The sequence below is a fragment of the Molossus molossus genome, unplaced genomic scaffold (assembly GCF_014108415.1).
Source record: "Molossus molossus isolate mMolMol1 unplaced genomic scaffold, mMolMol1.p scaffold_m16_p_22, whole genome shotgun sequence".
NCBI lineage: Eukaryota > Metazoa > Chordata > Mammalia > Chiroptera > Molossidae > Molossus > Molossus molossus.
This window is the reverse complement of record NW_023425358.1, coordinates 11,124,531-11,147,893: the sequence shown is the minus strand read 5'-3', so window position 1 is coordinate 11,147,893 and position 23,363 is coordinate 11,124,531. Positions and strand designations below refer to the sequence as shown.

The 23,363-nt window shown below is 50.1% G+C and overlaps 1 protein-coding gene across 3 annotated transcripts in view; it reads left to right on the top strand.

Moving 5' to 3' along the window:
* The window catches only part of FLI1 (Fli-1 proto-oncogene, ETS transcription factor), a 119,829-nt gene that overhangs the window by 80,967 nt on the left and 15,499 nt on the right, over window positions 1–23,363 (top strand). For all 3 annotated transcript variants that reach the window (XM_036276667.1, XM_036276669.1, XM_036276668.1), the window contains one exon: window positions 8,038–8,103. In XM_036276667.1, coding sequence (XP_036132560.1) covers window positions 8,038–8,103 — 66 coding nt within the window. The remainder of the gene's footprint in view (window positions 1–8,037; window positions 8,104–23,363) is intronic.

Below are 23,363 nucleotides of genomic sequence, written 5' to 3'. Positions count from 1 at the left end.
CAAGCAGGGAGCTGAGGCCCAGAGGGTCTGCCCACCGCTGGCCACACACTTCCTCTGAAAACCCCTTCCCAGAAGCTCCTTCGCCCCGTAACTGTGAAAGTGTGGGTCCCCCACTGGGTTCTCCTGAGCAATGCCTTAGGGTCCCTACAGCAAACCCAGAATCAGGGGTCTGGGATTTAAGGATTTGAATGTGCACACATTAAGGTCCTTTCATCCTTGGGGTCACGCTAGCACCTCCTAACCCCACCTTTGTGACTCTACCTGCACCCGCTCTGAGCTGAGCAGGGAAGGCAGAAGCGGGGGTGGGTTAGGACCTGTTGGAAGCTTTCTCCTGACAGTCAGGAGGAAAACGCTTTGGAAGAGAAAGTTTACGAAAGAGAGGGCACCGTTCGCAAAGATTTCTCCCCGAGGGGGCTTCTCTAGCACCAACAACTTGATTTCAGTGTCATTCGGTGGGAAACATACACCGAGATAGGAAGAGAATACTTTTAGGCCCGATAACCTCGGCCTTAACCCTTCACCAGAAATCCGGGCCAGGTGGCATACCGATGACCCCAAGTATTAAAGGGTTTTCTGTGGTCAGAAAAGATGGTACTGAGATCGGGGAGTGGAAGTACAGGTAGCAGACGTGGACTGCTCCCATGAGGAGTCCACCAGTCACCCCGCCACAGACAGACAGGCAGCCTCAGCATGCATGGTTGCTGTCAGCGGCCGAGACTGCTGGGAGTCCTGATGGCCTTAAGGTTCGGAGAGGAGGAGTTTGATGATTCTAACACCCCTTCAGCCCAGCCGGTGTGGCTCAGTGGTTGAGCATCGGCCAGGAGGTCGCCAGTTTGATTCCCGGTCTGGGCACAGGCCCAGGTTGTGGGCCAAATCCCCAGTGGGGAGCATGCAGGAGGCGGCCAATTGATGTTCTCTCTCATCGATGTTTCTATATCTCTCTCCCTCTCCTTCTTCTCTTTCTACAATCAGTAAAGAAAAAAGAAAATTCAAAGCCCTTCAAAGCTGAGATCCTCGGACAGTGCCTTCGGGCAGCTTTTCCCTGGTCCTGGGCCCTGGGATAGCTAGATCTCCATTTGCTCTCCATTGTCCGTGGGTCTTCAGCTCACCATCCTTGCCATGGTTTGTCTTGTCCTGCAACAGAGCGTCGTGTGGGGTGGAGACAACACACACTGGCTTTAAAAGTTGTACATTTTAAACACGCCTTCGGAAGTTTCCCCCGGTGCCTCCGGCTCTTCGGCCACCTCTCCGAGGCGTCTGGCATCCCGTGGGAGGGGGTGGATGACGCCGTATATGTTAACACCAGAGCAATGACCTCATGTCTGAGTCTTGCTGCAACATGAGGTCAGCCCAAGACACAACCATTTCAAAAAAAGGGGGCAATGTTCCACCCAGATTTTCCTGAGCTTTGGAGAACTGGCATTTTCTAATGATCTGTATTTTTCGGCCTTTAAGTATTTAAAGGCTTTTTAAAAAAATAGCATCCTTGCACAGAATGCTGTGAGGATGCTGGCCGAGCAGGCGGGGTGAGAGAGGGCGTAGACAAAGGGAACAGCGAAGCGAAGGCACTTTCCCACCTTCCTGCGTGTCCCCGCGTCGATGGCGGAGGTCCAGGACTCACTGGCCCTTCTCTTCCTTCGTGGGAGAAGGGATGGGCAGCAGCAGTGTGGGCCCGGAACCCCAGGCTCCAGGACAGATGCCCTTGTGAAGGAAGTGCTCAAGCTCATTCTGACTTGATGTGAAGAAAGCCCAGTCGTGCCATGTGCTCCCCAGGCCCCTTTCTGGCAGGTCCGTAAACAACCCCGGTCCCCACGAGGACTTCCTGCCACAGTGGAACCCAAGCCGTTGATCCTGAAGTAAGGCCAGCATCTGCTCAGAGGTCCAGGAATTTGGTGGGCTGGTCACTGGCAACCGTAGAGGAGGCTCTCTGTGGATGGGAGCAGAGGGCGTGCCCCACGGGGAGAGTAAGGGAGACTGGGGTTTGGGGGTATTGGTAGCAGGACAAGGAGAAGCGTGAGTGCCTTCTTTTTCCTTCTTTATTTGTCAAGAATATTTGTGGGCATTAAGGGAGACACCCCAAAGTAGCAAAAAGGAAATGGCATTTCCAGAAAGGAGGTTATTAGTGGAACACATTTCCAGACTTGAGAGGCAGCGAAGCACGTATGTGATATGATGTGGAGACAGCCCGACGGAAGTGGGCTGTGCGTCGCTGTAAAAACCCATCGGCCCGCCAAAGCCAGCTTGCCCCGCACAGTGCTGTAGTCGTCTAGAAGCCTTTGAGGAACCTGGACTTAAAATGACCTGCTGTCCTGGAGAACAGTTTGGGTTCATGCCTCTTTCTCATTGGTGCCTACCTTTAGGTTCCAGCCCCTGGGACCCAGTGGCTTTGGGTGGTGGTTGTCCCGCTAAACCACTGCAGGTCACATGCCTGGTGGCCGTCTGCTGCCTGAATTGCTGGGAGCTCCCTGGTGTCCACCAGGGTGTCTTCAAACACTTCATTGTTTTTCCAGACGGACTTCCAGCGGATGTTTTGTGCTCAGGCGGGGAGGCCGGTGCTCTGGGACAGAGGCCGGGCAGCTGAGTTGAGGCAGGAGGAAGGGACACTAGTGCCCGTGCTTTGTCACCTACTTGTCCTTTTGTCAAAGGGAGCACAGGGTTCAAACATTTCCACTTTGGCAAGAAGTGGAAGGAAAACAGCTGAGCTCCTCCACACAGAAGGAGGAAGTTCTGTGGGCTAAGGACGGTCAGCCGTGGGCCGCTGGAGACCTCAGCTCCCTGCACGTCAGAGGCTCCGAGGCGGCTGTGCTGGTCTGGTCTCCGGACTTCGCAGTGAACAGGAACCTTGTAGGATAAGAAGCTCTGGCACCCCGTTTACGCTTTCACAAAGGTGCTTGGGTATGCATTCTGGGCGCCCGGGAGGGAAGCTAAACTTTAAATGTTAAAGAGCACATTTTCGATTCATTTTCCAGGGTGGAGGATAAATAGCAATGTCCCAAGCCCCTCTGTCCTCTGATCGCCTGGCCTATTAGCATTGATCCTGCCTGCCTGGAGGTGCCTGTTCTCCAGGCCGAGGCTTTTCAGCTGTTCCCGACAGAGTGGCTGTACCCTGGTCCCTCTGTGACACTGGCCACACTTGAGCGCGAGGAGGACGGTGGCCTGGGGAGGGTGCACAGAGAACTTAGCCTCATTCTGGAGCCTCGGGGAGACGCTGGGGCTCCCGTGGGCGTCTCCCCAGGTGTCATTCACTTTACATGGACAGGATGCCCCCTTGTGGACACCACGTGGACCACTCATAATCCCCATTTTAAAGCTAAAGCAACTGTGGCCTGGAGTGCTGCAGACATTGGTCCGAAGCACACAGCCAGTGGAGGGCAGCCGGTGTCTGAGGCCCAGGCCTCTGCAGCCCCAGGCTGAAGCCGGGCCCCCAGCCTCCCCCGGGGCGAGATGACCAGACAGCGCTGAAGCTAAGCGGCCCCACACTCGCCTTCCCTCCTCTGCTTCAGAAGTAGCCTCACTCCCGCAGGCCTTCCATGCTGAGGGCCAGACCACTTTCCCCACAGCCTTTTCTGTTTTTATTCGTCCCAAGAGATAAACGCTTTCCGAAAACTTTCCTGTGGCCTCCTGGAATGAGGCAGATTAAGCCAAACCTATCACCACACGAACCATGTCCTGCTCGCTCGTCCGCCGCACCCCACTCTGGACCTGACCCACAGTATCTCTGCCGGCACAGCCAGAGGCCGTATTTACAGTCGCGGCCTGGGGGAAATGAGATTGGGCGAAGCTGTCCCCAACTGGCAGTTCAAACTCAGGGCCACTGGGGGGAGTTTGGGGTTTCTGGGAGCCCAGAAGGTCCTGGGAGGGGCGGCCAGAGGCAGGAGAAAGAAAAGGTCTCTTTTCATTTTACAACAAGTTGGGTTTTGTATGTATAACGGGGCCTGACCTGGGAAAAAGACTAAGGAACCGTGTTTTGAAATAGTGGGGGCACAAGAGGATGAAATATGCTGTGTGACGGGGAGGCCACCGAGAAGGTATCTATCTTGATTCTCATTTTTAATTTAAACTTAATGGAAAACACATTTTGCATCTGATGGCATTGCCACGGAGCCTTGGATGGTCGGGCCGAGGTGACGGGGCCAGGCCATTAAGCTGGTGAAGTATTACCCCTTCCAGGCCCGGGTCTGACCAGGAAAGGAGAACAGGACCCCAGCAGAACAAAAGGCCAGGTTTCCCCGGACTCAGTAGTCAGCCAGGCCCTACTTCCCTCCCCCTCGCCCTCCCCATCCGAGCCATTAGCACAGTGCAGAGAAAAGGGAGACCCCGATTCAATAGGCCGGCTGAGGGCGGGGCGCTGGAGAACTCTCCATGCGACAGGAGACAAAGGCTTTGGCACTGGGACCGTCGCCGCTCCTGCTCCAGGTGTCCCCATGAAGAGGTGGGGGCGATGCAGAGCTGAAGAAAGCCCAGTTGCTGGGCTCGGCCCCACACCTGCGAAGCTTCACTCCGCTCATTTCCTTCTTCTTTCAGACCCCAAACACTGTCTCCAGCGGGGGACGGAGTGGAGATTGATAGTGTCCTGTTCTCACACGGGGAGGCCCTTCCATTCTCAACAGCAGACGCTCCGTGCTTCCCAGGGCCCCAGAGAGACACACACCTACGCCTGTAGACACTCACTAGTGCAAAACAAAGAACGCGTAGACGGATGTTGTACTGAACTGGAACGTACAGAGAAATGCAAAAATCATAAATGTGCAACTCAAGGAATTATCACAAAGTGGATCTACTCACTTGTTTAAATACTCCCAGGGCAAGGAATAGACTAGAAGCCCCCTGTGCCCTCCCTCCGTCATCACCCATTCTCCCCAAAGGTAACCACTGTGCTGACTTCTAACCCCGCCAGGGAGTGTTGTCTGTTTCTTAGACGGAGCCTGCAGGCTGCGGGGTCTGCGGAGCCCTGCCTCCTGGGCTTTCTGGCTGTGTGATCCTGGGCACCTCACTTGATTTCTCTGAATGCTGATGTCTTCAGCCGGGAAAGAGGAATCACGGGATTCTGGTTTCACACAGCTTGTGGAAGGTTAAGTGAGAACAGATACAAAGCGTTTGCCGCAGTGAGCGGTCCGGTGTTGGCCGCCTTCCTCTGAGCTCAGCCTGTTTACTCGGAGGAGGTGGCCTCCGCAAAGATGGGGTGCTCACGGCACATTAGCCTCAGGCAGAAGGAGCCTCAAAGCCGGGCAAAGAAATCCAAAGCCACAGAGAGGGAGGCCAGGCTCCAGGGAGGACCTTCTCGCATCAGAACAAGTCCCCTTAAGAAAAGAGTGCCCGGTGCCACCCTCGGTAGCCTGAGGACCTAAATCAGGATCGGAGAAGGGAAGGGAATGCGGGTCCCTCGGGAGGGGCCGGATGCCCATGAGCAGCCCCTCCTCAGGGAAGGCAGCCGGAGCCTCCTTCTGGGAGTGAAACTTGAACCAAGAACAGTCTTCAGGGAAAAACCCCTTTCCTAGGTGACCATGAAATATGTATTTCATGCGAGCTTTGCAGAGGTCAAACGACCCTTTCTCTTGGCTTTCTGGGAGTTTCCTGTGGAATTCACGTGTGCCCAAACAAGAACGTTCACCACGGGGGAAATTTAATAAATGTGGTTTATCTAAGCTTCGTGCTCTTAGCTAAATCTGCACTAATGACTCAGGCAGCTTGCTCCTCCGAGACCATCATTTTTCTTTATTTGCTCCAGCCGTGAGGTTTCAGCCTGAGGGAGAACGTCGGGGACAGAGAGGCAGACATTCTTGGTTACTCCTGAGACTCCTTCCTAGTCCCTTGGAACGTTCGAGTCCGTTTCTCCACCTCCTTCCAGTTACGGAGGACTATTTCTGATTGCGGGAGATCCCACTTGTAACTAATTCCAGAGGACAAGACTAATACTCAGCAAGCTCTTTGTCACGGGTTTATTGTACGTAATTGTGGCATCTGTGGGAGAAGGAATATAAACATAGTGATGATAATAGCTAGCATTTATTGAACACTTATTATGAGCCAAGGTCTTTCTGAGCAATTTATGTGTATTATTTTATTCAATCCTCACAATGCCGCATTAGGTGTGATTATTAGCTCATTTTTTATGAGAAGCCTATGGCTTAGAGAGATTAGGTCAACTGATGGATGTCACTAGGCTACTGAGTGGTAAGAGGCTGGTCTAATTTTAAACTCTGATTTGCAGAACAACTATATTAAGATGAGGTTGTTCCAGCCTCCCTTTGTCCTTAATAGTTTTGAGAACAGAATAACCAAATACGCCGGGTTCTTGGATGTTCATGTATGTGACCGGCTCATTTCTGAGACGGGATCCACGTAGCCGTGTTGGCATGGAGCAGGCTCAATCCCACCACCACCCTCCTCTTGTTTGTCTGGAACTATTTCAGAGCTAGAAATAAGTCGCCCGAGCCAGAAGTCATCGGTTCTAGGCAGCTGGATGGTTTTTAGAAAATGCTCTCCCTCGTCGTCTGGCTGGGAAGGGCACACGCATTTTCTCCGGGGCACACAACCAAACGCCCACAGTGGGTGAGGCTGCAGCTCCACTCCTGCGTCCCTGCCATGACTCGAAACTAAAAATAGGAGTGTCTGCCAGCCCATTCCCTGTTCCAGGCCTTGGCACCCAAGTCGGTCCACTCATCCCCAGGGAGCAGGAGAGGGTTGCCGGGAAAGACTTCTTCAGCCTCAAGCCCTCGGCAAGCTCCGGGGTCCATTGTAGACGTAGATTCCAGCCCCGTCATGATAGCACTTTAGTTTCCCCAAAAGAATCTGGAGGAGAATTGAAAAAAAAAAAAAAAAAAAAAAAAACCCAAACAAAAAAAAAACACTACATTTGGCAAAATAAAACTCTTGAATTTGCTTGAATCTAAGGAACGAGACCAGTTTTAGGAAAGAAGGGAGAATGTTTTTTATATGCAACAACAACAGCAACGAAAAAACACAACTAGCATGCCTTTATTTTTATTTTTTCATTTTGTTTTTATTTTTTTAATCCTCCCCCGAGGACATGCTTATTGATTTGAGAGAGAGACAGAGAAACATCGAAGTGAGAAAGAACATCAATCAGTTGCCTGACTGGGCATTGAACCCACAACCTTTTTGGTGTACAGGACACTGCTGAGCCACCCCGCTGGAGCAAAAACTGTGATGCCTTTAAAATGCCAGCACTAGTGCCCGATGCAGACTAGGTACGCAGTCAGGTTCATTTTAGAAGACTGGCAGCGCTCGGGGTGACCGAAAATGCAGTGTGCTGGGCCTCTCGGTGGTCTTTTCTTAGACATATGCAAAAGGAGGCAAAGTTGCTATTGGGAAAACGGCAGCCCCACCCCCTTCCAGCCCCCAACAGCCCTCCAGCACAGTGGCTCTCCAAGCGCCTGGCCCACCCGTGGGAAGCCCCACACACAGACCCAGAGGCCATCAGAGCAGGAGGCTGCCCCGTCTTCTCCTCCAGGGCCTGGCAGACCGCAGGCTGCAGGCCAGCTCTGGCCAGCTCTGGCCCACGTACAAAACAAAACAAAAACAGAGAAGAATGCGCGAGCGAGACTGTGTCTCAGGCCTGCAAAGGCTGAAATATTTACTCTCTGGCCTCTGAGTCGGCCAGCCCTGCTGCAGTTCAGCCCCTGCGCTTTTCGGATGAAGAAATCAAGGTCTAGACACATAAAGCTGCTTACGGGCTGTGGAGGGCAGGACAGGGGCGGGCCCTGGTGTTCGGATTCCCCGGCCCACACTCCTGCCATGCGTGGTGTGGAGCCCGAGACGTCTGGAGCAGGACCTGCCGGGGAGAGCTTGGGGGTGTCCCACCCACAAGCGTTCTGTCCGAACTCTGCTTCGAACTCCGGGAAGCTATGACAGTCCCCGGAATGCATTACACTAACTTGTTCTTTCTCTGAAGGACCCATCTGTCCCTCGTCCCCTCTCCCTGCCTCGTCCCCTCCCACTCCCTTCTCACGTCACCTCCGGGCCTTCATCTCAGGAGAACGTCTGGGTTACAACCTGCTTTTCCTTTCCTTTCAGGTTCACTGTTGGCCTATAACACAACCTCCCACACAGACCAGTCCCCGCGGCTGAGCGTCAAAGAGGGTGAGTCTGCTCTCCCGTGCTCTGGGCGTCTCCTCTGTCCCTGGCGCGGCCGTGCGCCGGCTCGCTGGTCCCACACGCTCCTTCCAGCAGCCGACGCGAGACGCCAACGTTTATCCCGCTTGCGCCACCGGTTGAAAAAATATGACAAGGTTTCAAAATACCGTGTAATAACATCGTAAAGAGAGGACTTGAAGTTGTCACTCCAGGAAAGGAAATGTTTTGGTCGTGGAGTGAAATAGATAGTGCTCACTGGCAAAGCTGAAAATTGGGTTTTTCTCTGTTGAAGATAACGAAATGAAGGTTTTAGGGATCCTTGCGACGTTACATTTAAAACTTCGTAAAACAATGTTTAGCAGTTCCAGAGTGGCCATTTGAGGGTTTGGTCTAGTTGGTTTGGTTTGGTTTGGTTGAGAGAAAAAGAAAACAGTCTCAGCAAACAATTTTTTTTGTCAGTGATCATTTTTGCAAACATTTTAGTAGCATTTCTCAGCATCTTTATTTATAAAGCAATATTGTAAAGGTTTATTGCTCTCGATACTGTGTTAGATTTTAGGCATTTAAACAAGTGAATAGAATGGTTTGAGGGAGAAAAAAATGGAATGAGAAAAGTCCACCCAAGGCAGAAGAAAAATTCCCTGGAGGGGCTTTTGTGTGTGGACTTGAAGAATGAGGAGGAGTATACCAGGCATTGCCTCTGCCTCGGCCCCTCTCCTTCACCACGTCTTCTTTACAAAGGCAGAAGGTTTTAGCATCAGTTGCATTTAGAGTCACACAACAAAATATTTCAGACAAACGCAAGGTTCTTCTAATGGAAGAAACTTTGAAATCATTTATTTGGTTCAAAATCCTCATGGGTTATGGAGGAAACAAAGACCCCAACAGCCTGGGTGTCTTGGTCAAGGTCATGCCTTTGATCGTATAGGACTTTGTGTTTCCTGTGAATCATTTAGAATCAAATGATGACAACCAATTTAGTGGAGAAAATATACAACGTGATGAATCTGATTGTAAACTTGTGTGGTTTGCGTTTGCCTCTCCCCTACCTCACCCTGAGCGAGTCCTATTTATGCTACTGTTTTCCTTTCCAAATCGGATTTACTGAATGTTGCCGTGCAAACAAAATTATGTTGATTCACTCTACAGTCCAAGCCACATTTTACTTGATGGCCTATTTAACATCACGTTCAAATGTCTATAAGAGAGAAAATGGGCCCTGGCCAGTTTGGCTCAGCGGTTAGAGCATCGGCCTGTGGACCAGAGAGTCCCAGGTTTGGTTCCCACTAAGGGCACCTACCTCGGTTGCAGTTCGTCCCTGCCCCGGTTGGGTCGTGGGGGTGGCAACCAGTCGGTATGTGTCTCTCACATCGATGTTTCTCTCTCTCTCTTCCTCCCTCTCTCCCTCCCACTCTATCTGAAAATAAATGCAAAAATGTCCTCGAGTGAGGATAAAAAAAGAGAGAGAGAGAAAATAGATTAGAGTAACACCCTCGATTGGAGGTCAGGCCACTTTTGGCTTACTTAGGAGAAATCACTTCATCCCCCAAACCTTAGTTTCCTGTCAAATATGGGGGCTGGACCAAGTCAGTTGGAGTCAAGTCCAGACTGTGGGGCTTTGACTTCTCAGCCACGGAGTGAGAGCTGCCTGCTTTCAACCCCCACCCCCACCCCCCATCTGCACATGGGGACCCACTTCCTGGAAAGAGGGAAGGAAAGAAGAGAAAGAGAGAGGAAGGAAGACCTGGAGGGAGAGGGAAGAAGGGAAGGGAAGGAGGGGGAGGATACGGAGGGAAGGAGGAAGGAAGGAAAGAAGAGATGGAGGGAGGGAGGGAGGGAGGGAGGGAGGGAGGGAGGGAGGGAGGGAGGGAGGGAGGGAGGGAGATCCTAAAAAGTTCCTCCAGCTCCACAGGCTAAGGCTGGCTGAAAAGTCAGTATTAACTAACGAGACACTGCGGCGGAGCCGATGAGAGAATTTTTGATATTGGGTTTACGATACAGATTGTGGTTCAGAAGCTAGTCTGCCTGAGTTGAACTCCAGGGGCCTGCGCTTTCAGCCCTCGCCTCTACCTGCCGCACTCCATGTCCTCCTTCCCTCGGTCCTTCTGTGTACAGTGAGGACGTGTGTAAGGCCACCGGGCCCATTCAGGCATCGCGGGAGCAGCTCGCCCTGGCTGGGTAGCAACCCTCTTCCGAAATGAATTGACTGGAGCATCCAGGCAGACGCGTGCTGCCAGACTCTCATTCAGGTGGAGCTGGGCCTTTATCTCCCAGCATTGGCCTGGCCTCTAGAGACGATTAAGGCTGCGCTTTGCAGGTGCGGCTTTTGTCCCCAATAACGCTTTCCACTTGAGCTGTCTTGCTGTTCTGTCGCCTCCCCCTTGTGAGGTGGTCTGAATCTGTCTGGATGGCCATCAGCCACAAAACAAAGTGCATTAGCAAGACAAAGCTGATCCGGCTCTCTATCCCTCCATCCACTCCCCTCCCTACCTGCTCTCTTCTGCCTTTCTCTAATCCCTACCTTTATTTCTTAAAATATTAAATGGAAAACTAAAGAGAACACATCCTGCAACCTTGGCTCCATCTCGTTCAAAGTAAGACACACACAGAGCCCCAAACAAACCCAGAGTTCATCGAGACACCAGAGTGCTGTGTGTGTGTGTGTGTGTGCACACGCGGGCACACGCTCCACACAGGGCAGGTGCTGGCATCAAGCACAAAGGAAAGAAGTTGAGGAGATGATGTCTATTGATGCTTCTTCAATGCGCTTATCAAATGAGAATGCCTTTGACTTCAACGTGCCATAATCACCCCTCCAGCTTGTCTCTTGAAAACCATTGTACTCTCTAAAGCTTATTTGTGCCCAGGAAGTAAAACTAGTTTTTAAAAATTAATGTATAACCGTCTTTCAGCCCCTTTCTGAAATATTCTATGGCCATAGATTGGACCCGACCAGAACAGGGGGCTCTCTCCACCTTCAGTTATCAAGGCCGGTGCACTTAAGCGACATGGGACGGAAGCATCTACTGCCCACCTGCACTAGCGGCCACGCCGTCCTCTGTGCCGAAGTCTGCAGGGCTTCATTCTCATCCACCTGCTGTGCCTCCGCTCTGCAGCCTGGCGCCACCCCTAGAGGCAGATAGGATCCTCTCCAAGTTGCAGACAGACAAAGTGACCCGGGCGATGTCCCATAGCTCACTGGAGGGCACACAGTGACTCAGCAGCAGAGCCAGGACTCCAACCCAAGCTGTGGGGGTCGGAGTCCCTTGGTGCTGGTGGTCTTTCTGCAAACACAGCCTTTCCCCTCCGGCTGGTTTTCCATGGAAACAACACCTGGTTGAAGTGCAGTTGGGGCAGAGATTTGAATTGTTCTCCACTATTTTGCTCTGTTCCTAGTCTCCCACCATCACCCCCACCTGCATCCCTGCGCTGTTCTCTTTCCCGTCGTCCTAACTGCAGAAATCGCGTGGTGAGCTGTTGGCAAATACTGCCACTGTCGGACGCACAGTGCAGGACTGCCCCCGGAGGAGGGGCCCTGACTAGGCAAACGGACAGCGGAATGGAGGTTCCCAAGGTCTGGGGGAGGAGTGGGGAGTTCTTGTTTAATGGGACAGTTTCAGTGTGGAAAGATGAACAGTTTTGACTGTTACGGTTGCACAACGGGAATGCACTAATTACCACTGAAACATACACTGAAATGGTCAAATGGTGGTCTGTGTATGTTTTCCAACAATGAAAATGCAAAAATAAATACAAAAATCAGTTTAAAATATAGCCCAGCCGGTGTGGCTCAGTGGACTGAGCATCATCCTATGGACTGAGAGGTCCTGGTTCGGTTTCCGGTCAGGGCATCTGCCCAGGTTGCAGGCTCGATCCCCAGTCGGGGGAGTGCAGGAGGCAGCCGATCAATGTTTCTCTCTCACATTGATGTTTCTCTCTCTCTCTCTCCCTTCCTCTCTCTCTCTCTCTCTCTCTCTCAAAAATCAATACAAACATATTTAAATAAATAAAATAAAATACTTACGCTCAGATCCCAAACATGACCAATTAATTCAGAATCTCTAGGAAGGACGTGTGGGCACTGAACATTTTTATAAAGCTCTCCAGGTTACTCTGATAGCTCGCAGCCAACCTGAGAAGCCCTGTCGTCCAGTGCAGACACTGAACTAGAAAGAGGAAAACAAGACCCATCTCAGAGCCCCCACGGGGCAGTTGATCTTGACCTTTCGTGGCCCCAAAGTGACCTAGCGCAGGAAGAGCAGGACCCGTTCGTATATTAAAGAAGGTGCAGGTTGAGTGAAGGGACCACCTGCTCATGACTCGTCATCGATGGTGTTGTAATGACCACTGATTTGACAACTTTACATTAGTGCACCAGTTCATATCTCAGAAATGCCTTCCTTCTATGTCCTCATTTTATGCCTCTAAAAAGTAGATATGTGGTAACCTGAATTTGCAGGGGGGGACACTGGGGTTCTAGAATGTAAGTGGTTCTAGAATGAACAGTTTTGACTGTTACGGTTGCACAACGGGAATGCACTTATTACCACTGAAACATACACTGAAATGGTCAAAATGGTAGCCTGTGTATGTTTTCCAAGTACACATGAGTCCTGGAGCAAGACCACTGACTCCACACCGCGTTCTCTGCGCGCTCACGCTGGTGCGTCCGCCCTGGGCATGGATCAGAGGTCCGCCTGGTCTTCGCGGTAAACCTGCAGGGGGGCTCCCCACGTCCTCAGCTGGACAGCCGGCAGGCGAGCGCCAAAACGTCTCTCCTTCGGGCGGCTTTGCCTGCGCAAACCCTCATTTCCTCTGGGTCATGCTGGATTTGTTTAAATACCTCCGACTCTCCAAAAGTCAGAGGATATTGAGCTCCTTGTTTATTAACTCCTGGAACTCATAAACCCACCGTGGCCCGTGGAGCCCTGAGCTTCCAGCCCCAGCCTGGGAAGCCGTTCAGGACCTGCTGCCGAATGCGAAACCACGTCTCCACCACGGTACAGCGTCTGCCTGCGGAACAGCCGCCCCAGCAGTTGCCGTAGCTAATGGAGAAAACGTCTGTCTGCTGACATGCCAAGTACGGGAACGAGAGCGGGAGAAACTCCTTTCTGTGTCCTTTATGGTCGAATGCCTAACAGGCACAGAAGATCATGCTCTCGAGAGCCCTGCTTCTCTTGAGGAAGTTTCCAGATGGCAGGGGCTGTGCACACAGCAACAACCCTTCACTGTTTGCCAAGCGCTGGCCTGCCCATGATCTCATCTGTGCCTCCCACCACCCCCATGAGCTGGCATCATCATGATCCCGTTCCGTCGAGAAAGCAAACGCGACACAGACTGATGACGGTTCGTTTGAAGTCCCCCAGGTCTTGGAGCAGGGCAGGGTTCAAATGGGGGTCTCTGGAGGTCCCTCCCGGCTGCTTCTCACATCTCAGCATATTGAATTCAAGCATCTGACAGCATCTGAAACCGTCTTCACGTCATGCTCTCGATTAACCTAGAACAGGTATTGATCTCTTATTTCAGCACTGTTACATATTGCTTAAAATCTCAGGCTTTGAATGCAAGCAGGCTGTGTGACCTTGGACAAGTCACTCACTCTTTTTTCTGCCTCAGTTTCCTCAGGTATAAAGTGAGGATCATTTTAGTGGCCCTTCCGAGATGACACTGTGCCCATAAATCGCTTAGCATCATGTCTGACACACCATCAAGTGCTCAGTGTTAGCTCCATGAATTATAACAGCAATTCTGTTATTGTTGTGAAACAATTAGAATATTTTCGAGGGTTTACCTTATGCCGGCACTGTGCCAGGGATCGCAAAGGATACCACACCGTGTCACATGGTGGTACCTCAAGTGGTAATACCGTGGGTGAGACCGCCAAGATGCTTTCAGTCTTATTAGGGAGATTTTCTAGAACTCCTAAGGAATGCTACAAATCTGCATATCGGCAAACAGAAAACACACACTACGTACAAGAAGTTCTCTGAGAGTAATGAAGTGATGAAAAAATCATTGAGCGCTAAAGTTGAACACCCACTCCAACCGTTCATGTGACCGAAGAGGAGTGAGGCCAGAAGGTATGGGTCCGGCGAGGCCACCCAGGGAGCGGGCAGCGGGTGGCAGAGCTGGAAGTCACTCTGTACCACAGACAGGAGTGGACCCAAAGTCTGAGATCCGTGCCCTCCTCCACCCCACTCATCATCTCTTCATGTATGAAGAACCTACTGTGTATGGGACACAAGCCCAGCCCAGCCAGCACCCACCTTTAGGGCGTCTTAATCAAAGACACAGACACGGTGCATTGGAGTATGGGTGATATCTCAGCACACCGTGCCATGTGCCCCTCACTGACGTCCTCTGTGGCTGTCCTTTCTGCTGTAATTTTAGAGGCTGATGGGGGGCCTCTAGAAATACGCAGCCTGGTCGTGCTGGGAATGGGTATTGAAAGGAAGGGGCGACGGTGGACACGGAAGACACCCGTCAGCGTGCCTGGGGCTGTCGTGCACATGGGGGGCTGTGGGGCAGGAGCGTGTGTGTTCTGTTGGGCATGGGGGGAAGGCACCCAGGGGAGTCCTGGGGGGTGAGTGTGCCCTGCAGGGGCACCAAGCCTCCGGGTGACATGATCACACCCGAGTGAAAGACCGAGTGACTGTGAGATAGGAAACTCAGTCAAGGAGCCGAAGCCAGAGATTTGCTTCAGAATAACCCGCGCGGGAGGGGACTGGGCAGGCGCAGAGCTGGAATACGGTTGGCAGGATGCAGGGCCCTGCGGGGTCCAGCAGTTTCCTCTCTGCTTTTCTCTATCTGTGACATTTTCTATCATTGAAAAGATGCCCCAAGAAGTGTTGTTTTAATGGGAGAAAAAGTGCACGAGTGCAGAATATGTGTGCCAAGAGCAAAGCACCGAGCGCATCGCGCCGGGAGAGGGCCGTGTGTGTCCACGTCCAGCGTTCGGGACACGGGGGCTGTGGGCAGCGTCGGAGCCAAAGGGAGTGAGAGCGTGTTCAGGTGTTCGGCGTGGGCGTGGGCTGTGTGCTGCTGCCCTGGCTGGGGTAGCATGTGGGGGGTGGTCTGGAACACGTGTGCCGTAGGAAAAGGCCTGTAATGCTGTGAGGTAATCTCCGGTTATTTTTAGGGAGTAAATAACATCTCTCATGCAGCAGGTTGTGGGCTCCACCGGCTCCGTGTCCACTAACATGCGCTTACACTTGAGGGCCTGAGCTTGTCTGGGACATTTTCACAGGAGGGCCTGTTAAGGACTTTGTCATTATATGTTTTTTCTTTATGATGAAATACCTCTAATCCATTTTTAGCAAAAGTAGAGATGATTGCTGAATGTGTGTGTGTGTGTGTGTGTGTGCACTCTTTCTGTGGTCCAAAGGCAAGATTTATTATTATAGAATAGACAGTAGCTTGTTCTCTTGGTTTTTTTTTAAAAAAATTGTTTTCCTTTGAAATTCCAGAGTTAATGTTTTGTCTGCTTTCGATCTGACCCTCTTTGGAGAGCAGCATGCTTTTGTGTGTGCTTTTCTTTTTTTCAAGAGAGAGAGATAAAGAGAGAGGGAGAGAGAGAGATGGAGAGAGAGACAGAGAGAAAGAGAGGGAGAGACACAGAGAGAGAGACAGAGAGAGAGCTAGAAACAAAGGCTCATTGTCTCTGAACTGTAGCAGGCAGGAAACCCCAGTCCCCAGGGAATCCCGCCAGCCAGCCCTGTCCCGGAGTCAGACTCCAGCCCTCTGAATTCAATTTGACAGCTTGTCTGGGACACTTTCTAAGTAACCATTATCCTTCCTTTCTCTAAGTAAAAGAACTGTTCTTTTTTTCTGTGGGTGCGCTGCGTGTGCTGTTATCACACGTGTGTGGGTCACGTGGCGAGGAGGGGGCGCGTTCTCTGATCATTGCCAAAGCTCCCCATTCCCTGAGACGGGCGGACTTGCTCTTGGACAGGAGGCCAGCAGCTTTGGTGCTGCTGTCGGAGCTACAGAGGGATTTTGTCGGGACATCTCTTTCCTTCTTTCGCCTCAGCTAAGGCCTGGATTCCCTTATTGAAGGACCTCTTCCGTCTCAAGAATAATTCAAATTGTGTGTGTTTTCTTCCTTTGAGGATTTAAAAATATATATGTACAAAAATATCTTCTGGTGATCATTCTCCTCGGCTTCTGTGTTTGATTAATTCGTTATTTTAAAGAACGTACTACCAGACATGTCCCTGCAAGAGAGAGCTCAGAGGGACGTGCGTGTCAGCCGCGAGGCCCCCGGTTGTGGGTGCTGACGGGCACTGCCAGGGTGACCACCTCGCTTTCAAAGCGGGCAGCTCTCTCCCATCTCCTCCGGTTACTCAGACCAGTTGGCTTTGCCACCACAGGGTGAGGGATGGTGAGGCAGCACCAACCTTTCTGGGGTGCGGTGTGCGGGTTTGGGGCTGCCCAGCTTTGGCTCTGGGGCATCGCCAGTGACACGTAGCAGTCTAGGTCACTTTGGGGTTGGAGATGTGACAGCTTTGCCCAGTGGGACAGTTTTGCCCATTGAGGATTGGATGGAAAAATGCATCCTTCAGTTGTGACTTGATTCCTGTCTAGTATGTTTTCACACAGAATATTGAATGCTTCCCCGTTCTCTCTGTGCCTGAATATCCCCTCCACCCCTGTTCCACCCCCCATCTGCATCCCAGGAGGCCACGCTCCCGCCTCAGGCCCCGTTCAGATACCCTCTCCTCAGTACGGTCTCATCCGCCCCTTCCCCACTCGCCTTGCTTGGACTCACTATTTCACAAGTTTGCTCTCAGCGGATCCTATCGTAATGATCTTTTGCCTTCCAAGATGAGAAGTATCTCGGAGGTTGGAACTTAGACAAGGCCATTGGATGGATGGATGAAAATGATAGGTGAAATGCCTTGAACTGGCCCCAAGAGTTTTTCATAAAACTAACCCTTTGTGATGCTTCTAAATATGGGCGTGACAGTGTGGTTTTGTCCCCTGCCTTTTTCTCCACCTTGATTTCTCCCAGGTGGTCCCTCTGATCAGTCCCATCAGTGAGCAGAGGGAAGAGCCCGCCAGGAGCAGGTGTCAGTCGCAGGTGCTGGTGCCACTTCACGCTCTGGCCTGTTTTTAAAAAATCCTCACAGAGGACATGTTTTCATTGATTTTAGAGAACAAGGAAGAGAGAGGGAGAGAGAGAAACATCGATCGGTTGCCTCTCTCAATTGCCCCAACCAGGGATGGAACCTGCAATCTGGGCACATGCCCGGACCAGGAATCGAACCCGAGACCCTTTGGTGCACCAGACAGTGCTCCACCCAACTGAGCCACACAGCCCAGAGCCCTTTGGCCCATTTTTTTTTTTTTATCAGTTTAAACTGCCCTTGGAGGCCCTTCAGGTCTGCGTCCCCTTGCTATGTGCGCCAGTGTGGAAAAGAGGCGGAGGACACACCGAGCCCAGGGAGAGGGACACCGCAGGGAAGCTAACTTCTGCTGCTTCAGCCTTTCCTTACTTACCTTCCTTCTCGCCCTCCCCCGTAACCATAACAGCCAAGCTTTCTAAGTGCCTACTATGTGCCAAGAATGTTTCTATTCACTTGTGTTTATACTTTGTAACAACCTTAGTTAGTTGGCACTATTATTAGTCCCATTTCCCATATGTAGCCACTGGGGCACAAATAGCTTCAGCTCAAATCACAAAGCTGGTGTGAAGCTGGACAGACTGTCCCTGCACCCCCTCCCCACCCTGGCAGGGACCAGGCTCCACAGTTGCCTCCGCCGGGCCGCCCACCCCCCTATGGAAAGGCCCGTTTCTTCCAGGAAGCTGATGTCATCTCGTGGTTACGACGATACGCTGAGATGAATAGGTGCCTGCTATGGTCCAAAAAGTCAGGAACCGGACTCAGTCTACTCCGTTCTTACACTTCACGAAGCACGCTAGGCTGTTTCCCAGAGGTTATTTTTATTATGATGCTTTACAATTGACCTAGCATTATTCACCCTTATGAACGTAATCTCACACCTAAAAGAATAAAGGAAAAAAAGAAGAGATTTAAAAAAGGAATTGATACATTGAGTAATGCTCTAGCAATAAGAATTGCGGTAAACGTAACTTTTAAAATGAGGGGCTGATGGATACCAGTCCAATAAAGCTAGTTGTGAAATCTCCCTCAGATTACAACAGGTAAGCAACCCATGGCCGCTATAAGCTTAATGGACCCATGGTTCTCAAGGAAGAGAAAGAAAAGTATCAGGACACCTGGGACCGTTTTAAAAACACATGCCAGGATGCTCCAGCCACCCCGCTCCCCGACCCCTTCTCATTCATATGTGCCCCGTGGTAGGTGAAGGAGCGACGAGGAAGATGGAGAGGATTGTTCTTCAAATAAGCTCCTTCCGTTGCTTCTGAAATCTTTTCCCCTCCACCACCCCCACCACTGAGTGCTTTGTTTGAAGACGTAACAGAAAAGAAATGGCCGTTGCTGCTGCCCATGGGCACCCTTGCTGCCACCACAGTGCAGGGCTCTTCTCATTCTGTGCTAAAAGGCACCCTGGTCCTGGGCCTGGATGCTTAGAAGTTGCCACATTGACCTTCCTGACTTCTTTGGGCATGTCTTTCGTCTCTGTGTTTATTAAAGCTGCTCTCAGATGCTCCCTGGAGAAATCAGGGACACGCTAGGCTGTGGGAAAGGTACTTGGGAGCAACTTGACCTCCAGAGCATCCTTCCCAATCAACGCAGCAAGACAACAGCCCCTCCCACCACTGCCAGGGAGGTGCCTCCCAGGACTTGAGTGCCCAGTGGGCTGGAGCTCCATCACATCTCGGTGGCACTTCACGCTTACTGAGTGGGCCGTTGGGGTTTTGCATTTCCAATTCATCTCCAGATTCTTAACTATTACTGTTTTAGACCTCCCATCGCTACCAAGTTTCACGTTGACTCAGATATTTCATCCCATTCCAGATAGCAAAGCTGAGACTCAAAGTGAAATTGCCCTTGGTTGATGTCACTCCATTTCCACTTCTGTGTGGTCTTGGGTGGTAACAGAAACTAGAAGTAACCCCTGTTGGCTTTTTTGAGAAGTGGGATCTCCAAGTACTTTGGAAAGAGCAGGCTGGGTCTGTAAGTGCTCCAGAGGGCCCCCTTGTGGCCGCTTCAGTACAGAGTATTCTAAATGTATTTGTTTTGCTAAACACACTGATTTAGTTAGAAATTCTACAGGGAGGTTGTTTGGGGGCAGTAGTAGCTGGGCAGTATTTTATTTTTATTTTTTATCCTCACCCAAGGACATTTTTGCATTTATCTTCAGATAGAGCAGGAGGGAGAGAGAGAAACATCCATGTGAGAGAGACACATACAGTGGTTGCCACCCACAGGACCCCAACCGGGACCGGGGACAAACTGCAACCGAGGTACGTGCCCTTAGCGGGAACCAAACCCGGGCCTCTCTGGTCCGCGGGTCAACGCGCTAACCGCTGAGCCAAATCGGCCAGGGCAAGGGCAATGTTTTAAAGAAGACTGTTTAGTCTCATGCTCATAAACCAAATTCTATCAACCCATCCATTCATCTATCTATCTGGAGAAAGAGAAAGAAACTTCTCTCCTGCCAGACAGAGATGTAGGGGTTTGGGGATTTTCTAGCGAAAAGTCAAGTCAGCGATAGCATCATTTGCTAATTTAATATAAAAATGTTTCCCAAGTTTGTTTGTTTTCTGATAGATGTTAACAACTTCCTCTCTTCAGTGAAGCCCCTATCTAACATAAAAAAGGACTTATTTCTTTTAGGAGACGATAAATACTATGGCTAGAAACACTAACCAAGGCATAGATGGGCCTTTTCTCTCGAGTGTCAGAGATCTGTAAGCTAAGGGTCAATAAAAAGTTCAACATGCCTCTTTGACGAAGTTCAGGTTCTTATGTCAGGCGTACTCTAAAGAGAAAGTAGTAATTATGTGAGATTATTACCTTATCAAAATCCAACACATGCTTCAAAATCCAATTCAAGCTCCACCCTCTTCAAGATATATTTTCCTTACTCCCAAACACTACCATCTCTTCTCAGAACCCTGCCACACTCACAAGCTATCTATGGACCTAATTACTATAAGATTATCTTAGAGTCTTTAGTTGTAAGTGTTTTTCTGTATCCTTTGTCCAACCCTGCAGCTATTCAGTAAGTCCTACGGACAGTAATGGATTCATTGGGGAAGGAAAATCTAGTCTTTGACAATTTAATTTAATATTTACTCAATCCTTCTGCTTACTAAAGAAAGAACCACAGGAAATTAGCTTTGGTTGACACAGAAAGATTAACTTCTCATCTCCAATGAAATAAACTCGGGAAAGAATAGCAGGTGCACGTCTATAGGAACTTTGGAGCCCATGAACCATTTTCTCATGCATGAGCTCATTTATTCTCAACAGAACCTTGTGAGAATTAAGTAGGCCATTTGCTTTTCCAAACTCTTAAGTTTTAGAGGAATTATTTTTCCCCAAGTATCTGCCTTTTACATATAGGTTAACTGAGATTCAGAGACATCGGTCACCTGCCTAAGTTCACACAGCTTGTGGCCGGCAGAGATGGGAGACAAACCAAGGAGTTCTGAACCCCAATCCAGCATCCTTTCTGCTGTCACGGGCTGTTTCCCTGTTTGGAATGGGTTAAAGAGAAATTACAGAATTCTTTCCCATGAAAATCTTTAGAGCCTTTAATAAAACCACAAATAGCCTTATGCTTGATAAGATTTAGGTACCACTCTTCCAAAGATGAAAATTGTTCTTGGTATTATTTTGAAAAAAAAAAAAAAAAAAATCTTTGAGCTTTAACAGTTTTTGGCCTGCCTGTAAAAGAACTATCCGTCCTGCCCAGTATCCTAGAGGAGTTCAGAGAAAGGAAGTTTTCGTGCTGTGAGTCATACTTTCAATTTCTATTAAAATTCTTATATGGCCACATATGATTCCTCTCAGGCTTCGGGCCTCCTGGCCTGTGCTAATTTGCATGTCTGGTTTAGATAACGTCTGAGGGACCTTCTAGTCTGAAAGGAAGCCTCTGATTCTATTATGTGAGACCATGTTCTGCGCACAAAAATTGATGTCCTTTTTCTTCAGCTGCCGGGCTCTCTGTGGATGCAGGGTTCAGGGAAGGAAGCGTTTCAGGCTCACCAGCCAGACCACAAAGATGGCATGTTCTTTCAGGATGAATCCACCTGTCCACTTTCCCCACACTGGCCCCAGAGACTCTCCCCTTCCCGAAAACCACGTCAGATCAAAAGGCACATCATGGGAAGTGTTGGCATTTTACGTTTCTTGATTTAAACGGCAACCCTACATCGATGTGCGTCTAAGGCCGTAGACTGGCAGTTACGCTGATTCCAAAAATCGCCAAACCTCGGAATAGACTAGGCTGATCTCACCCACACGTCAAAGAGGTGCTCTCCCGTTTGTAAGTGAGTTTTGTTGTCTTCCAACGCGAAGTCATTCTCAGTAGATAAAGAGCTAAGTAGAAAGGAGCAGACTTTCCAGAAGGCATTGGGATTAACGTGGGGCGGTCCAGTCACTGTTCTCGGGCCAAGTGTAGCGCTGGGGAGATATCTATTTCCGCAGCATTGGACGGGTCAGGTCTTTGCTCAAGTTATTTGTTTTCACCCTGGCCGGTTTGGCTCAGCGGTTAGAGCGTCGGCCTGCAGTCCACAGAGACTCGGGTTCGGTTCCCGCTAAGGGCACGTACCATGGCTGCAGTTTGTCCCCAGCCCTGGTTGGGTCATGTGGGTGGCAGCCACTCGATGTGTCCCTTTCACATCGATGTTTCTCTCTCTCTTCCTCTCTCTCCTTCCCGCTCTATCTGAATAAAAAATGGAAAAATGTCCTCAGGTGAGGATAAAAAAATTTTTTTTTTTATTTTCAGTGAGGCCCTCCCTAACCCAGCACTGCTTACTCCCCTTCCCGCGGTTCCTTTTCTTCACAGCAAATTACAATGTAACTTACTATTTGTTTGTAAGTCCCGCCGAGCGAGGGTGTTTGCCTGGCCCCCACCGTGCAGTAGTCCCCACTTATCCACGGGGGATGCGTCCGAAGGTCTCCAGTGGAGGCCTGAAATCCCAGACAGTTCCAAATCCTACACACACTATGGTTTTTTCCTACACATAATATCTATGATAAAGTTTAATTTATACATTAGGCACAGTAAGAGATGAACAACAGTAACTAATGATAAAATAGGACAGTTATAATAACATACTGTAATAAAAGTTACGTGGATGTGGTCTCTCTCTCTTTCAAAATAGCTTATTGTAACAATCCCTTACTTGTAGTAAATGGCTCGGTGTCATTATTTCATGGGACCCCCTGCTGAAGTCTTCGAATAGGCTCAGTGGTTTCTGGCGCAACGCATTGCGTCAGTAAAAGCATATTTTACGTTCGTGTCTTTGACCCACAGAGCACTGTGCATCACTGTGGCTGTAGCTTCTGCGGTCTGAGGCGCGAAAGCAAAGCTAGCGAGACTTTCTTTCCCCTTCTTCACAGTTCCATGGATCGAAGACTTGTTCTTAATGTTGATCTTAGCAACCTCAGCATATCCTTTTCTTCTTTCCTTATTACGTTGAGAACGTTTACCTTTTCCGAATGGCCCGCACCAGGACTCCTGTGCTCTAGGACCATCACTAAGTAAAATAAAGGCGACTTGAACACAAGCACTGTGATACCGCGACAGTCGATCTGATAACCCAGAGGGCTCCTAAGTGACTACAGAGCAGGGAGAAGACACAGGATGGAGACACTGGACACAGGGTGATTCACCTGATGGGTAGGACAGTGTGAGATTTCATCTCGCTACTCAGAACAGCACACACTTTAAAACTTGCGAAGTGTTTATTTTCCATTTAATATTTTTGGACCGTGGTTAACCATGGGTAACTGAAACTACAGAAAGTGAAACCGTAGACCAAGGGGTCTGCTGTATTTGCAGCCCATAGAACAATGTCTGGCCCAATCGTAGACATTCAACAAAATTGTGCTAAGTGAATGAATGTGTTGTGGGATAGGAGATACCAGTGAAATCCAATAAGCGAGTGTTGGGGAGGGGAAGAATCTTGGGATGGGAGAAGGAGATAAAAGTGATTCAGACACAGTCCCTCTCTTCCAAAAGATGATCGCCAAGCAAGGGAGGTGAATGCCCAGAGAGTTACACTAGAACACTGAACAAGGCAATAAGCACGAGACTTACAAGTGACCCTTGACCTGTAGAACTTGGGAAGAAAAAAATGCAAAACTTAAATTGCGGAGCAGACA